Genomic DNA, 17,389 nt, shown 5'->3' with positions numbered 1-17,389 from the left:
GAGCCAGCCCTGCTGGTGTCGGCATTGTTCTTCTCAGGGGAAAGTGCTGCAAGGTAATCAAATGCTGACCTCCAGTTATTAACCTTGTCTTCTTAATCACCTCCATCGAGCGCCTTAATTGCTGAACAGGGATGGGAGGACCTGGCTGCCTCCACCCAAGATTAACATGCAGCCTGGCAGTCCCCTCCCCGGGGAGCGGGGGAACGCTCTTCCTTTAACTCACCCACTTACCCCGAAAAAACGTGGAAGTGGTTCTCTCCCAAAATACAGTGATTTATCAGCAAAATTGAGGGAACCGCCCCTGTCTTTTCCTCCACTCGGTTAAAGAGGTGGTGCAGCCCCATGGCGTGGGGGGCTGGTGGCCAGGGATGTGTTCAGCATCGCTGTCATTCCTTGTCTGCCCACCCCTGTGTTGCCCGATGGGGTGCTTTGCTGAGGAGGCACCATTCTGGCTGCTAGGTTGGGAAAGCCATGAGTGGCCTTGTTCCTGACAGGAATCAGCGATTTGGGCCAAACTCTGTGCTTTTGGGCAATACACAATGAAATCTTGCTGGGGGGGCTGCGGGGAGGGGAGGCTTCAGCGCCGCTCTGCCTGCCAGCCTGGGGGGCAACCGTCAAGGATGTGAAGAGTTGATGGTGCATCTCTCCAGCTGCCTGCCTGCCCCTTTTTGCCTTTTTTTGTGTTAAAGTGAAAGTAAACAGCCTTCATCCGCCTCCGTCCCGCACATGAGACTCTTACTCTCAGAGCATCATCTGCCTGCCTCTGGAGCCAGTACCGAGATGGAGAAGCCCGGGGTCAGTCCCCTGCTGGGTGGAAGCTGCTCCACCGTGTGTTGGCCAGCAGCTCCTCGAGATGCTGCCAGATGTCCTGACGGCTCTCGCATTTATGTTCAGGTGGCTTTAGGATGTGTGACTGGTTAAGGGTGCCAAAAAGCATGGTAGGAAATGCTCTGTCTGGAGGAGACAGAGGTTGGAGCCAAGGAACATTAGCCTGACGCACAGCCCATGTGATGATGGGGAGAAGAAGTGATGTGATGGCCCAGAAAGATGTGTGGCAGAAGCCAAAATGGTCTTTCTAACTGAGAAGCCTCCTGGCAGCCTCGCCTGCTCGGGAGCAGGCAGCACTGCCGGCCCTCCTGCCTATACCCTCCTCATTCCTGGGCAGATGTCTGCCAGCTTCCCCCGGGGAGCCAAGATGATGGCTTTGACTTCTCGTTTCCTCCAGGTGTGTTTAATTGCCTGATTTTTTTTCCCCCTTAGGACTGGTAGACAAGGGAGTAGTAGTGGGCAAAGAAAGACAGATGTATGGAGAAGAGAAGTCCAGGTGACAGATTGAGGGATGCTATAACCACAATAGCCGGCCTGATGGATTGATAGATTAGACAGGGAATATAAATAGCAAGCACGGGTTATCTACCCCTGTTTTATTTTCCTCTCACCTATCTCTTTATCTCTCCTGGTGTTATTTTCCTCCCGCTTATCTCTTTATCTGTCCAGCCCAAGGATGGAGGAGAGCAGGGAGCAGGCAGGTGACAGAAGCAGGATGGATGAGTTTGGGTTACCACCACTTTTGCAGCATCCAAGCAGGCAAGTTTTGCCAGCTGGGGAGGATTAGGAAACGGACTCAGATCTGCACACCGATACACTTTTTTCCCCACCCTCTCCTTTTCCCTGCACCCTGCCCATCCCCTCTGCCTGTACCCCCTCCTTTGGGGATGCTGCAGGTTGGAGGATTGGCTCCTTCCTCTTTCTAGCCTGTCCTTGGCCAAGAAATTAGGGCAGCCACCGAAGCAGTGAGCTCCACTTGTCTGGATACCCAGTGTTTCTATCCAACAGCCGGGCAGTGCCACTGCTTGATATTCTGGTCAGGCACCGAGCGCGGCAGCAGCAGCAGCACCGGGGAAGGAGGGAGGGGAGCCCAGCTCCACCGAGCCATCAGCTGCCAGCTCGCCTGCTCCCACCACCCGGCTCTTCACCCTGACTCGCTGGGCTGGGCTGAGCAGGCACTGGAGATGCCACAGGCTCCCCGGCAGTGGGGCTGATAGAGATGCTGGCCTTGGGAAAACCTGCTGGCCCCTGATGCCTCCACTGGGTGTAGCAGAGCGAGGTGACCACGATGTTTTGCACCTGGTTTGGGGTCCTTTCTAAGAGAGTGGTGAATGAGAAGGCCTTGAGGAGGTCAATGAAGATACCAAAAGTATGGAGCAACTTAGGTATATGGACCAAGAAATAGAGCTAGGACACAGAGATGACCGTCATACCTGTCTATACAATTGTAACTGGCTGGAAAGGGTGGCTGAGGGTCAGATATCTCCCATCTCTTCCCCTACCAGAGCTAAGGGTCATCAAGTGAAGCTCCCAAGGGCCACGCTTGACATGCCCAAAGAGGTGGCATGTGCCGCAGCAGACAATCGAGCCACAGCGCTGCTCACCCTGAGGCATGGTGGATGTTTACGTGGGACCAGGAGGAGATTGGACATGAGATGTGGCTGATGCCACGCGGGTCCTTCCCACCAGCTCGGGGACCGTCTGCTCCAGGCACCTTGCTAGGAGCAAAAGCGAAAGCTGGGGGGAGCAGGCAGGAGCTGCTGGCTCCAGGTGTGGGCAGGATCTTGCTTTGCCTCCAGGCATGTCCAATGGTCTTAATGGGCCACCTCAGAGCCCTGTCCCTCTAAGTTAATGAAGACATGGACAGGACACAGATGGCCAGCCCATGCGGTGGCATCTCCTTGCCTCAGGAGGCTCGGCTAAAATCCAGAGAGCAGGATGGTGCAGAGTCACCAGGGGGACACGGCCACCGGACACACACACAGGAGTGTCCTCACCCTCCCCTCCTGCTGCACAGCAAGGGAAAAGCCAGGGCCAGAGATGACAGTAACTGTTTTTTTTGTTTTTTTTTTTAATCTCAGTTGGTTTTGGTTGCTCTTTTGCTCAAAAAAGGCATTTTTTAAAAAATATATTAAACAGATACATTTTACTAAGATGTCTCTTGGCTGGAGCCACCGACAAGAAATGACACTCCCCAAATAAATAGGCTTAAAAAAAACCCTCCCAAACAAAACAAATAAATAAATACATAAATAAAACTTTTTTTTTCCTTTTTCTTTCTTTCTTTTGTTTTAGGTTTCTTTTTTTTTTTTTTGTAAGGAATTGCAGCCCAGAGTTCTCCACCAGTGTCCGCGATGGCAGCGTCCATGGGGCAGGTGCCAGTTCCTCCTTCCCACACAAGGGGTGACGATGCCTTGGTACTGCAGCAGTCACGAGATGCTCGTGGAGAGGCCCCAGGGGAGATCTGCCAGGTCTCGGGGGCCTGCGGTGTGGTCCCCCCGGCACTGTGCGTGAGGGCACGGCTGCAGGAAGGATCGCAAGGGATGCGAAAGCAAAGGTGCCAGTAGAAACCTCTCTTAAAAAGACTACAAAAGTTGGGGCGCCGAGAAGGCTGCCGCTGGAGGATCCTCATGGTAGGTTGGGCATCTGCTTCGGCAGGACCAGCAGCTGCCTCTGGCTGAGCCACATCCCCACTGGCCATCGGCGCATTCCCCCAGGCACCGACGGGGCGGCCGTGCTGGCGTTGTCCCCGCGCTTGGAGCCAGTCTGCGCTGCGTAAGCCATCCCTCCTCCACAGTCCCACTGGTGTCCTCTCTCTGCTTGAGCCCTGCGTCTCTTTGGCCAGTCGCTGGGTATAGCATGGAAGCACGCAGTTGGCACTAAGGTAAGGCCTTGATTTAATTTTTTAGGGTGGTTATTTCCCCCTGCCCCAGGGAGTCCTTTCTCCTGGCCCCCGTTGCTCTGAGATCTGAGCAGCCCCAGCCGTTAGCTGCACAGCTTGCTCGTCTCCTGCTCTAGCGCATTGGGCAGCTTGGCATTGAAGGCCCTCAGGGAGGACTGGATCCTCGCCACCTCGTTGTTGGCCAACTTGAGCCTGTGGCGGAGCAAGCAAGTGAAGAGGTCGAGGCGGGTTTTGCCGGGGGGTGACAACCTGTTCACCCGGTCCCTGATCTCCAACAGCTGGAGCATGGCCGAGTCCTGGGAGCCCTGGGTGTAGGGGTAGTCCAGCTGAAGGATCAGGTCACGAATAGCATCCGGTTCAAAGGGCAAGCTGTAGCCGAAGACTTGCAAGCTGTTGATTTTCATGTACCCCAGGTTCTTGGAGGGATCTGCCATCTCCAAGGGTTCGTAGTAGATTGTCTCGTTGGAGCTGTCATCCAGAGACTTGATGCGGCTCCGCAAGTAGACGTGGACCGTTTCAAAGAAAGTCTTCCACTTGTTGCCCAAAGTGAGCGTCCAGTTTTGGCACTGGGCAGAGGCATCTACGTTAGTCCTTTCCCAGTCTGGGAAGCTGCCCTCATTGACAGGCATGAACCAGCTCTCCGAGTGGCTTCCCCCAAAGGGGTTGACGTAGATGGCCATGACAGGCTCCAGCGTGCTGTTCTTGGTGAGGCAGATCTGGAGGGAGAGGGCCAACATCACGTGAACCAGCCCAGGCTTGTACTTGTTGCTCTTCAGGGTCAAGAGCATGCGTTTCCTCCAGGAGGGGTCAAACCAGCTCCCCAGCCGCATGTCGTTGCTGATGAAGATGGAGTGTACCTCGATGCGGCTGTCCCGTTTCTGCAGGAGGTACTTGAGCTCCAAGTCCTGCAGGTCCGTCTCCAGCCCCAGGTAGTGCTCCAGCGAGTCGGCCACCTCGGGGCGGCAGAAGCCCTGGGTGAGCACGTAGCCGTGGTTGCAGGTCCCGCAGCGGGTGCTGTTGTCCTCGGCACAGCTGGCGCAGGCTGGCCCCTCGCCCAAGGCACACGGTATGGACCCCTGGCAGGAGGGCTGGTCGGAGGGACATGTGCAGCTGTGGCTTTCTTCCAGGAAGGTCCCAGGCATGGTGGTCTCGCTGCAGTACAGGAGCGACTGTGCGCGGCTCCACCAGTAAGAGAGGGACCTGGTGGAGAACAGACACGGGAGGAGAGATGCTTACATGGGGCATGACCAACTTTCCCTAGCAATGGAAGAGCTGCCCTCCTTGTGCTCATTTTTCTGCACCGCTGGTGGCCCCCCCGTGATCTGAGCCCCATTTTCCACCTCCAGGCTCGGACCCAACCTCTCAGGGCCACATCCCAGGGTGGCATGGCTGCCCCTCCTGCCTGCTCCCCCCCCCGAGCATCCCTCCAGCAAGGCGGGAGCTCCTCCGGTCCCAGCCACAGGGAGGTGGGCTGTGGGTCTAAGCCCCCCTCAGGGTTCTGAGCAGTGTCCCCAGCATGGGAGGGGGATGCCGTGGCACCCTACCTCTCCTTCGGCAGTTTGAAGTGAGGTTGCCGGTGGCAGCGTTTGCTGAGGTTGAAGAGCCGTCGGATGAGTCGGTGGGTTTTCCTGGAGAGCAGCTTCAGGCTGGTACCCAGCTGCTGGTAGCGATGCTGGACATCCAGGTCCATGGCCCAGAAGTGGGAGATGGCCGTCCTGTTCAGGAAATGGTCCCCGGGGAGCCTCTTCACCAGGGCCTGAAACTCTTCTGCAGGGGGGGAAAGATGGTCTCAGCAGAGCCAGGAGAGCAAGTGATGAAGGTAGGGCTGCATGCAGCCTCCCTCCACCCGGGCTCTCAGGTCTTCACAGCGAGATGACCACCGTGGATCTTGCCCTGGAGCCCACTGCCCAGCCTGGGCTGCTCCCAAAGGAGGGGTTGCATGGAAGGAGATGCTTCATGGGGTCTCTCCAGCCTCACCTGACTCCTCAAACTGGCCGTGGTGGCTCTCCCAGGCTCGCCGGAGCTGGGCCAGGCTGCTCTCCAGCGCCTGGATGTCAGCCTCTGGGCAGTTGCAGCGGGGGAAGGCTGGCTGGCACTGGCAGCGGCAGTCGCTTCGGTGGCACACCAGCTCCCCGGCTGAGCTGCAGGCGATGTAGCTGAGGGCGGCCGCCACGAACCTCTCCCGCAGGTAGGAGGGGAGCACCATCTGCAGCCCTGCGAGCGGAAGGCAGCCCTGAGAGCATCAGGGCATGCATGGAGCCCCTCGAAAACATTGCCCAGGCAAGGAGGGAATGAGCCTTCCCCCTCCCTGGGCTCCCACCCTCGCATGATTTTCATATCAATTTGCTGTGGAGCCACTTGTCTGGGCTCTGCATTGATCTTGGCTCCTCTTGGCAGATGAGCAACAACCTCATCCTGCCCAGCTTTGATTATTTTCATCCTCCCTCCTCCCCAGCCCTTAAATTAAAAGCAGCGTCTTGAGCCAGCATCCTCCCCTGTGGCCATCCCATGGTGGCACTCGTCCATCAGCACGTCCCCACCAGCCTGGTCCTACCTTGGAGCTGCACTTTGTTCTCAGGGCTCTGCACCAGGACGGAGCTCACCGAGTCCAGGTTGTCATAGTTGCTGCAGCCGAGTGGCCCCGTCCGTGTTTCGGTCACCTAAGGGGGGGACCCGCAGGTGGTCAGGGATACAGGAGGGGATCCAGGGCGCGTGCCACCCCACTGAAAGTGCTGCAGATAACCCCTGGCCAGGCTTGCCGTGCCCCACTCCCCGTAGCAAGGCAATGCTTGGAGAGGAGAACTAATTGCCTGCTAATTGGCTTGTTGACAGGCAGCAGCCCTGCCTGCAGCCCGCTGAAAAATGTGCCTTCGTTAGCGTGCCCAATTTCCCATAAATAACGCGGATGTGCTAACTTTGCCTGCTCTCCCCTTCCGTCTCCCCTCCCCAGGCTGTAATGCTGCTTCAGGGTCTCGGCCAGCTTTGAGGAGCCACTGGCGGGTCCAGGAGCCGCTGTCTGCCCGTGCTGCCCTCTCCCTCGCACCCTTGCCTACCTTGATGGCGGCCGTGGCGATCTGGATGTGGTGGAGCCGGCGCAGCGTGCTCTCCCGGTCGATGAAGTAGGAGGCTGCCAGCTGGTGCAGGGTCTCCAGCGAGACCCCCGAGCTGTTCCCGGCCCCCCCGGCAGGCTCTGCCCTCCGGCTCAGCTTGCGCTTGTCCACAAAAATGGTCAGGGACTCCTCTCCTGGGGGGAATATGCGACGCTTTCGGGGGGCTGCTGGGGTCCCCCCCATTCCCATTCTTGAACGCATTTCTCCTGTGGTGCTTATTTTCCCACCCACTCTCTTTTGCATGCTGCCTTGCGCAAGGGAAGCGAGTAGGGAGCAAGCAGGGAGCGAGCACCCACCAGCACTCACCTCCCAGTGTGGCGGCGAGCAAGAAGTGGGTCCCATACTTCTTGATGAGGCTGTCAGTGATCTGCTGGGGGCTGGGCCGGCGTCCCAGCAAACGGATATTGCGGATGAATTCAGGGGCCAGGGGAAGTGGCAGGCTGAAGAAGTCTTTCCTCTCCAAGGCCAAATTATTCACCTTCCAGCGAGCAAACTCTCTGTGGGAGGAGAGCAGCAGTGGGGAGAGGGTTCAAAGCCGGTCCATCCATGCCATGTGCACACTGTCCCCTCCGCTGCCCCAGTGTCCACCTTGGGGCAGGGGATCAGTAGGTAGAAAAACTCCTGTTGGGACCATCTCGACCTCCCCATCGCTGCAGCGGAGGTGAAGGACCGGCTGCATGTGCTCGCCAGCTATAGATCCAGCCAGGACGAAAGCATCGTCCCTCCTTAAGCCATCAATGGCGATAACAAGCTACAAGCAGCGGAGATGCCTGATATTGATTAATCAGGAACCTCCGGCTGGCATTAATCACAGCCCTGGGCAGGGACAGAGCCTTTTCCAGCCTGCTGAGCTGGATGGGCCTCATCCATCCTCCATTCCCATGCCTATGGATCTGGGTGAAAATCTGACATCTGGGGGTTTCATGGTTTTAAGTATCGGCAGTGTTTTGTAGGAAGCTGGAGGCATTGGGATGTGGTGGGTCCCCTCGTAGCCCCAGAGGCTGTGAACGTGCCCCCCCAGTATTGCCTGGCCTGGGGGAGGGGGGGTGCAGCCGCCAGCCTGCCGCTGCCTTGAACAACCAACGGCCCTGGAAATAACCAGCAGCTGATTTCAGCCTAATCTTCAGCTTTTTGCTCTAATTAAAACCAGGCGGTGGCTTTCAGACAGTTTAATTAAGGCTGGTTGGGAAAGGAGGGAGAGGGAGGGGTGGATGGATGGATGAACGCACGCAGGCAAAGCAGCTGAGGGGCTCAGCGGGTGCCGGGTGGCCTCCCATCATGATTTTTGGGTCCAGAAAGTGGGAAGTTGGGGCCAGGAGTAGAGCTGGGGGTGAGGGGGGTGGGAATGCTGCATCTCCCCTTGCACGCATGCTCCCTGGGTGCTGGGGCAAGTGGGGCTGGGGGGGCCAGGAGCCCTGCACCGGGTACCCCCATCCCATCCTGCAGACAAAGCAAGCCCCAAAGGCTGCTAGTAGGCTCTCTGCCTCGGAGGAGGTGCAAGCCAGCTGCCATCCCTCCGGCTGCTCCTTCCCGTCCCACTGCCGTCACCAGCAGCATCCCTGGAGGACGTGGGTCCCTCGGCATGGCAGCATCAGCGCATAGGAAGGGGGTGAGAGGGGAGAGGAGCTCTCTGGGGGTGCTGGGCTGCATAACAAGGCACCCACGTCAGCTTCTCCTGGAGGCAGTGGCTGGGCTTTGCTCTGCTGCTGGAAACCCCCAGGGCTTGGTACCAGCAAGGAGAGGAAGAGAAAAGGGCTCGTTAGCAGGACGTGACAGCCCCAGTTAGCACCGGGAGGTGGTGGAGTGGGTTTCCCACACTGGCTGTCACAGGGTGGCCCTTTGCTGGGGTCAGTGGAGCCCACTGCTGTCGAACCTGGTTCTCTACTGGCAAGAAACCCCCTCCAGCATTGCCCCCCACGCATGTAGCATCCCACTGCTGCAGTCTATGGGGTGACAGCACTGGGGACATGCCAGGGGGTCAGTCAGGGTGGCTTTTCACGAGCCCCAGCAGCATCCCAGCCCCAGATGGCTGGCAGTCCAGGCAGGCTCAGTAGTTTGGCACAGAGATGTCTTTGTGCATGGCAAAAGGACAAAGGAGCATCCCTCTGTGCCTCCCACCGTAAGGGCTGATCCCATCTCAACCTGCACGCCAAATCACTCCCAGCTCAGGGCAAATCCCACCTGGAGCCCATCCCAGCCATGCCATGAGCATCCTGGGGGGCTGCTGTTCTATTCCACAAGAAAGCAGCATCTCACGTACACCCACTCCCCATCTCTCCCGATGGGCAGCCTCCTCCCACACACACGGGTCCGTTCCGCTGCGCCCTCCCACAGCCCCCCACACCGCAGCCCCCTCCCAGGGTGCCTGCTGAAGGGCTGGCCCCCAGCGCTGCTCCTCACCTGTAGATCCTGTACCTGGTGGTGAAACCTTGCCGGTAGCGCTCCATGAAGTCCACGTACTCCTGGGCTCGGTAGAAGGGTCCCCGGTCGCTAAGGAGCCAGTCAAGGGGTGCTCGGCCAGAGGAGGAGGAGGATGAGGATGAGGAAGAAGGGGTTGCAGGGGCGGCATGCTGCTGGGGCACCGTGCCACCTGCCCCGCCGGCCACCCCCCAGCGGCAGCACGCACTCAGGGCCAGGAGGGCCAGCGGCCACGGGAGCATCGGCGGGGGCCCGTCAGCGCGCAGGAGGTCCTGCCGCCCCATCCTGCTGCTGCCCGGCTGGCTTCTTCATTCTCTCGCCCCCACGGCGATCCTCCAGGACAGCCCTGCCCTGCAACGGCACAGCACGAAGCAGGAAGCCCGTGAGGCCAGTGGCACTGGGTGGCCGCGCCAGGCGAGATGCCAGGTGGGGCCAATTCGGTATGGATATAAACCAGGTGCAACCACAAGCTAAGGGAAGGGAGGGGGTTTGCTTTTGGGGAGGCTGCTGGGGTGCTGATGAAGGGAAAGCTGTGCTCTGGGGAGAGCCATGCATTAGGCACAGAACAGTTGTGCCACAGGAGGTAAGAGCTGATGGGGTTAGGGGTGCTGGCTGCTGCTGAAGTTAAATGAAAACCTGGCTAGTGCCTGTTTGAGAAATTTCTGGCTTTTTTGTTATGTTTTTCTCTGCCATGCATCAGCCCAGTGAGCCAAGCTTGCTGCTACAGGGTGCCCGTGCAGCGGGGACAGTGGGTTGTCTCTGCGCCCTGCACTTTGGGGATGCCCATCACGAGTACATGCAGCTTATTTGGGGGGGAGGGGGACTAAAAATTAATAAGCATAGGGAGCTGGAAAATATTAGACTTTCCTTTGCATCCTGCCAGTGGCTGAGATGATGGATGGATGGATAGATGGACGGAGGTCCACCCCATGGCTGGCTGGGCTGATTGTGGTGGTGCTTTGAATGCAATTGGCATTTTTCTCAAGCCAAGACCTTTCTGCTCTCATAGCCCCGCAGTGTCTGTACGAGTAAAGATGGAGCTTCGCTGGGAGCAGTGGCCCTGGGACCAGAGCCTGAGTTTGCAAGTGAAGGTGGGAGCCGGCGAGCTGCAAGGTCTGGGAGAGCTGGGGCGAGGTGAGGTGTCCAGCAGGGCAGCAAGAGCTGTTTGCCTAAAAATAGGCACCCCATCACTGCAGTGCTTCCAGGGGAGGTGATTTTTATTCCGGGAAGGTGGCTGGTGGGGCCTGAAGCCCAAATCCTTGCCCCTGCTGAGCACACACCAGCCCTGTGTTGTCCCAAACAGGGCTTTGCCAGATGAATCATCGTGCTTTAACATGTATTATTATTATTATTTTTAATTTTTTTTTTCTCCCTCTCTTCTATTTTTAAACCCTTAAGGGTGCACTTTGATTGCGCTTTCTCAGCTTCTCAGTCAGCCCTCAAGGCTGGGGCCCTGTTAATTTTAAACAAAGCTGAGATTTTTGCATGACCAGATTGGGGGTGCCAGGGCAGTGGGGCAGGCAGGGGTGGGCAGGAGCAGCAGGCAGGGTTTCTTCTGTCCTCCCCCTACTATCTTTCCATGTATCACCCCGGTTTCTCCCAGCCTTGCAGGTAGCCACCTAACAACCCGGTTGTTGCCTTCTGCTCCTGGCATGTGGAGTCCCCCGTGGCCACGACATGGCCAAATCCTGGCCCAAACAAACAGGCCCCCATGCTGGGGTGGGCAGGGGGACTGGCAATGTCAGACTGGTTTCCTCACTCTGTGCCTTGAGTGTTGGAGGGGGCATCTGTCCCCCCCCCCCCCGACATGGCAGGACCCGATGCCGGCTGCTCGCAAAGCTGCTCGTGCGCTGCCACGTGTGGGTGATGGCTGAGCAGCTGAGGCACTGTGGCTGCTCTGAAATCCTCCCTGCCTGCTTCCCTGCCTGCAGCCAAAGCTGGGCCAGGGGGAAGAAGGCAGCCGGGATGCAGCGGCTGCCTGAAGCAGGCAAGCACCTTGCTCTCCTCCCCAGGAATATCTGCAGATGCAATTAAAATTGAGGTGGCCTGGGGACTGAAGGAACACACAAGGCTCAGGATTAAACCCTCCCCCCCCCGTCCCGTGCTGCCCTGCAGCTGTGGGTCCTGCTGCTGCGCTGTACGGGGTGACCTGGGGAGCCAGGACAAGCTGCCGTGCCCAGGAGGGCATGGTGGGAGCTGAGGCCTGGCAGCAAACCCTGTGGATGGTTTAGATGCTGACCATGGGCTAAACCCTCCGTGACTTGGTCCCTCTCCTGTATAGCAGAGAGGAAAGCAGCATTCCGGCTCTCAAGCTGAGGCGAAAGCAGTCCTTGAACCGCATCTTTCTAAACCCTGCTCACGGAAACACGCTGCTTATAGCATTAAATATGGCTGTCCCAGCAAAACACCTTGCTTAGATTGCCGGCGTGCTAGGTAGCCTGCCTGTTGCACCACAAACGGGCTTGGCACGGCCGATCTCCTCATCCCACATCATCGTCTGTGGCTTTTAGGTGGCTCCTGACCACCTCCAGCTGAGGTGGGACTGGGCTGGGGGGCAGGGCCTGCTCCATGGCTGGTCCCCTCTCCCATCTCCTTCCACCCGGGTCTATACAGCCAAGGGGATGCTTTTCCATGAACGCCATGAGCGACTGGCCTCATCCATCACCACTTCACACCACCACAGACTGGTATGGGTGGTCTGACAGCAGTCACGCCACTACCCTCCCCGAGGCTTTCTTGGAGTAAATCAGGAGGACGTGGAAGCGTCCTTCCTTTGATCCAAAGCACAGAAGGGATTATTTTGGGGGGAACAGGCAGAGCACTATCTCTTCCAGCAAACCATCCTGGGTGCTAACAGCTTCCCACCACCGCTGACCAGCGCCTTGCCACCACCACCACGGGGGATACACCTTCCCCAAGAGGGGCTCCCCATGCTGTCCTTCTCCTCCAGACCCTCTCTCCCACCCCCCTGCCAGCACCGCAGCTCAAGGCAGCAAACGTCTTCTGGGTGACCATGGTGGGGACAGATATTAGGGATGGAGCCACCTCTTCCCTTGGGCTGCAGTCCCCAGACCAGCTAGAAACCATTTCAGCCTGCTCTGCGGCTTTCCCTGGGGAGCTTATTCTGAGATTCATGACCGAACGCAAGATGTTTCCTTGCGGCCACCTCATGTTTAACTACAGAGCAATAAAAATAGTCAAAATTGGGTATTTCCAGCCCTTGGCTGGTGCAAATCCAGCAAAAGTCCCCTGCTGGCATGCAGAGTCCCTTAAAGCAGCAAAGTTTCCAACCTTGCTAAATGAGCTCTTATTTACACCTGCCTCTTATTTACACTGTAAGTGCTGGCACCTCTGAGCCGGGCTCTTGCTTGGGGACGGGCGCTGACGCACGCGAGCATCCTTGCCAACAGAGGCTTGAAGCCCCAAGTCAGGCAGGAACAGGCAAGCCACCACGGGCAGGAGAGCTTGCAGGGGGGCTGTGCCGAGTTACATGGCAAGCTTATCCCCGAGGAGCAGCTTTCTTGCACCATCGTTAGCTGGGCTAATTTATTTGCTCATATCAATCAGGGGTTATATAAAATAAGTACATGCAGAAATTGCTATAGCTCCATATAGTCCTTAGTCCACACAGATGCATGGGGGATGCTCTGGTTTTGCTGAGGGGTTGCTGCTGCTGCTCTGCAGGCTTGGGGGCGATGCTTATCGGAGTGCACTTCCACCTGCTCACACCAGCATCCTCCTGGGAAGCCAGGGAGAGCAAAGCTCTTTGGAAATGAGTAACTCCCTTGACCTTACTACTAGAGCTGGAAATAATCACTTTTCCTTGATCTAAAAGAATCAAGATTTGATGAGAAGTGTCTGACTACTTTTTTTTTTATTTAGTGTTTTGCATCACAAAAGTTGGAAAACTTCCAGCTTGTTAATTTTTTTTTTTCCTTCCCCCTTCTATAAAAACCTTAAAGCGAAGGAAGAAGAGTGCCAATGCAAATATTCTTGGCAAACTTTCCCAGGACCACAACCTCCTTCCTGCCCAAGTCGTCCTGATCTTGTTGCAGCCCTCCATGTCCCTGTTGCTTGCAGCAGAACGCTCTGATGTCCCTCCAGTGACAGCTGATGCATGGCCCAGACTGTCACTCATCACGAGCTGCATCTTAAAAATAGCTTGTTGCAACTTCTAGAGGCTCCCTCCCACCCTTGAGATGACAAGGAGATTGCTTCTGTGGTGGGTGTCCTCACCCAAAATGGCTCAAGAGACTGAGGCAGGATGGTGCGAGGTCTGGACGGGGATGCTCGAGTGCCTGGCGAGCAGCTAACGTGAGCTGCAAAAGCCTTTTTCTACTGCCCTTGGAGACGATGGCGACAGCGGCAACATCCTGCAGAGTTATGCCAAGGTCCTGCTTGCTTCCGTGCTGACGGCATCTCTGGAGCCATGCACTCCACTAATCAGGCTGAGTTTGATAATTAAGATGTTAGCTAATTGTCAGGGACATTAACATTGATTTCTGCCCTTTCATGCTGCAGGAGCAGATCTAGAGACACATAAACTGGGAAGTGTGTGCTGGGAAGTGGCTGCGGTGGTATTTGCTGGGTGCTGTGGGGAAGCATGGGACTCTGGATGGACTCGGGCACTACCCCCTGTAAATGCTGAGCTGAAGGCCAGAGCAAAAGCCGCAGCCGATGTCTGTGCCAGGCAAAGCGATACCTGTTGGTGGCAGAGCTGTGGGACATGCCCAGCCACAGGGGCTGGTCCCTGGGGCACAGCAGGAGCAAAAATGCATCCATGTTGGAGCACGGAGCAGTGGGGATGGGTCTCGACCTCCCTGCAGATGCCTTTTAGTGGGAATGAACATCAAACTTAGCAACTGAGTCACCTTCTCATTAAACATGGGAAAGCTTTATCAAATTAAGGCCACTTAAGAGAGTCTGGGCAGAGGCTAAGTGCAGTTTATTTTCTGAAGTGAATTGAGCTGAGCTGTGCGCCTATGTGAATTCACACAGGGCACCTCTTGTTCTGCCACTTACGCCTCCCAGGATAGACAATCCCAAAGGGCTCAATCCTGCAGGATGCTCAGCCCCTTGCTCCGGACCCACTAACCTTGCTTGGGGCTCCCTTGCACTCAAGCCCTGCCTCTCCCTGCCTGTGCAGCTGCCTCCTCTGCCCCCCTCCTTGCTCTGTCGTGGTTTGCAATGAGCAGCTCTCAACGTGGTGCATCGTGCTGCTGGGCTCTCATCCATACACTCCCAAGGAAGCGCCGGGGCCTCATTGATCTGCTGGGGTAATTAAGAGAGCGAGCCAGGCACCACCGGAGCGACAGCAGCACGGTAATCGCTGGCAAAGTGGGCACGGCGGGGTGCTGTCAGCCACCTGGCACCCGGCCTACGGAGACATGGCTCTGGGCAGCAAGCATGGGGACAGCCACCTCAGAGCCTGCCATCCCTGCCCGAGCAGCAATGTTAAAGATCACCATGGTGGCTGTGAACTGATTCTCACTAGGCTCCTGCAAACCAGCCCCCATAGCCCTTTCAGTCACTATTGCTAAATGACTTTAAGTCACAGCCTTCATCCCCCCAGCTCATGAGACCGGTTTAAAAACCTGCAAGACTTGATGAATCGGGTTCCTTTTATTAGCTTTTCTTTGCATCCTTAAGAGCGAGACACTTGAAGATGAGAGTAAAAGAAAATAGCAGAAAATCCCAGGACTCGGGGAGCTAAGGATTTGCATAAGACATCAAATGAGATGAAGCCTGGGCTGCCATCGGGGGAGATAGCAGCTGCGTGCAGCGAGTCGCACCAGCACCATGTGTTCTGCCCTCTGGCTTTGCTCACCCGAGACTTTCACACCCACAGGCAAAAAGCCTCTTAAAAGAGCAATGTGCAAAATACAACTCCCCCCAGCACGGCGAAGGCAGCAGCAGTGCCAGCTTCCCCCGCCTTGTGCTGAGCTCTCGGCCCGAAGCATCCCTGCAGATGGGTCTCCAGGGACGGGGAAGAACGTCCCTGCACAAGAGCTGGGGACGAGCATCTCTGCAGCCCCCTCCCCGGAGAGGTTGGCTCCTTTCCCTCCCTCTGATGGACCCCGCAAGCCGAGTACCAGCCTCATGCAGGAGCTGGGGGCAGTGCAAGGTGAGGACCACTCCCTCCCATCCCTCCCTTGCCTTCACACAGGTGACAAGTGTCACGGGTGGGCAGCGATGCACAGCGGTAGCTCAGTGTTAGCAGCGCAGGGTAAATAAGGCAGCAGGTGGCTGGTGCTGGGCAGAAAGAGGGAAGAGATGTGGGGTGTCAGTGCCGCCCCCCTCCCCTTCCCAGCACCCCTCTGCTCCCCACGTCTCAAAGCTGTCACTGAACCCCCACCAAAGCCAGTTCTGCTCGGCAAAAAAGAAAAAAAAAAGTGCGGGGACCTCCTTGCAACATCTCCTGGGCTTGTACGGACCCTCCTGGCTGCTGACAGAGAGAGGACACTGACATCTGCCGGCAGGTCCCACCCCGCCCCGCAGCACCCAGGTTTACTCTGTCCGGCCCCGGGATCGCAGTGGGGCGGAGCGGGGGGCAGCCCCGGTACCCACCGGCCCTGCTCCAGGGCAGCCTCGGAGGGCAGCGACACGCGGGTCCCCCCGAGAAAGGGGCAGGCCAGGGTGGACATCCGTGTGCTGAAAGCTGATGCTCTGGATTTAAAAAATCCAGAGTTTTTGTTTCTTCGTGAAAAAAATTCCTGAAGGGAATTGAGCCTGGCAGCCGGGAACCCCCATCTCCCCGAGCTACCGGAGGCTGCTGTCACCGGCACCGCGCTGGTAACCCCACGCAGCGAACACCTTCCCGCAGGACACCCGGTCCTCGCCTCGGCCCGCTGCTCCGGCGGGAGAGCCGGTCGGTGGCGGGGCCCTGCGCTGCAGCACGGGGGGGGCGGATAGGAGACCTCTCCTGTTGCTTTATAGCCCAACAGTCAAGTAGGTGTTGGAGCCTTCCGGGGGGCATCTCCGCCGGTCCCTGCCGTCCCGGGGCATCTCACACCGGCATCTCCCTCGGAGCAGGGCGCGCTGCGCAAGCGGCATCACCAGCCTCCCGGGCATCTTGTTTACCCCGGCAGCCGGCCAGCACCCGGTTCCAGCGGGCCGGTAGGAGCCCCCCGGACCTGCCGGGCCCCGCACTCGGGCACCGGGGGAGGGGGGTTCCCTCCCAGGAAGGGCTCGTTGCCTTCCTCTACACCCGTCCTCTCCGGGGAGGCTGCGAAGCGAGCCCGGAGCACGGGAGGCAACTTGACCAAGGTCACCGAGCGAACCGGCGGCGGCCGAGCCGCGTCTCCACCGTCGCGCACGGCGGTACCCGGGATCCCCCCGCACCGCTCCTTCCTCAGCCCACCCGCCGTCGGGGTCCCCACGCCCGCTCACTCCCTCTCCCCGACCCCGCAGACTTACCCCAGGCTCCCGCTCAACGCCGGCGGGGCACCGGCCGCCTCTCCGTCCCGTCCCGTCCGGCTCCGCTCCGCCTCAGCGACCCCGGGCCCTGTCCCGCCGCCGCCGCCTCCCGGCCGCCCCACACCGCCCCATCGCCGGGCGGGCAGGCGGTCCCCGGCGGCCCCGCCAGCATCCCGCGCCCGCTGCCGCGATCGGGCTGCCGGTACCGCTGCCGGTACCGCTGCCGGTACCGGGTCCCGCCGCGCTCCGCGGGCGCCGCCGCCGCCGCTCGATAATATATGCAGGGGCGGCAGCCAATAAAAGGCGCCGCCGACCTCCCCGCGCCTTCCCATTGGTGGTGCCGCGGGCGGCGCGGGGCGGGGCGGAGCGGGGCGGCGGGGGACACGCGTGGAACGGCGAAGGGGGTGGTCGCCCGTGGGTGCTCAGCCCGGTCACCGGCCCGCACAGCCGCGGGGGGGTTCCGAGCCCCGCCGGCCTTTCCCCTCCTTCCTTTTCCGGCCCCCAAAGCCCTGTGTCCCTGCAGAAGGGCCGGGTGGGTCCCCCCGCGGCGGCTGTGCCGGGGAGGGGTCGCTGCCTCGAGGCCCCCGTGGGCAACCGGCTTTCTCCCGACTTTAAAGGGCTCCTGGTTGTGCCAAGTTACACCGTCAATAACGGTAAATGATTCACGAGGTTCGGGATGTCATCTGTAGGGCGTTACCGGCAAGCGGCAGGAGGA

The 17,389-nt window shown here is 58.5% G+C and overlaps 1 protein-coding gene across 1 annotated transcript; it reads right to left on the bottom strand.

Moving 5' to 3' along the window:
- Nucleotides 1-3,124: 3,124 nt before the first annotated feature.
- On the bottom strand, nucleotides 3,125-16,910 carry BRINP2 (BMP/retinoic acid inducible neural specific 2). Its single transcript, XM_069789656.1, has 8 exons — nucleotides 16,675-16,910; nucleotides 9,241-9,609; nucleotides 7,147-7,337; nucleotides 6,784-6,974; nucleotides 6,285-6,390; nucleotides 5,708-5,944; nucleotides 5,275-5,497; nucleotides 3,125-4,930 (listed from the first exon to the last, which is right to left on the bottom strand). Exons 2-8 carry the CDS (start codon nucleotides 9,540-9,542, stop codon nucleotides 3,814-3,816), a joined length of 2,367 nt encoding a protein of 788 aa, XP_069645757.1. The 5' UTR covers nucleotides 9,543-9,609; nucleotides 16,675-16,910; the 3' UTR covers nucleotides 3,125-3,813.
- Nucleotides 16,911-17,389: the final 479 nt, after the last annotated feature.

This window comes from Haliaeetus albicilla, chromosome 8, assembly GCF_947461875.1.
Source record: "Haliaeetus albicilla chromosome 8, bHalAlb1.1, whole genome shotgun sequence".
NCBI lineage: Eukaryota > Metazoa > Chordata > Aves > Accipitriformes > Accipitridae > Haliaeetus > Haliaeetus albicilla.
This window is presented reverse-complemented; position numbering and strand designations above follow the sequence as displayed.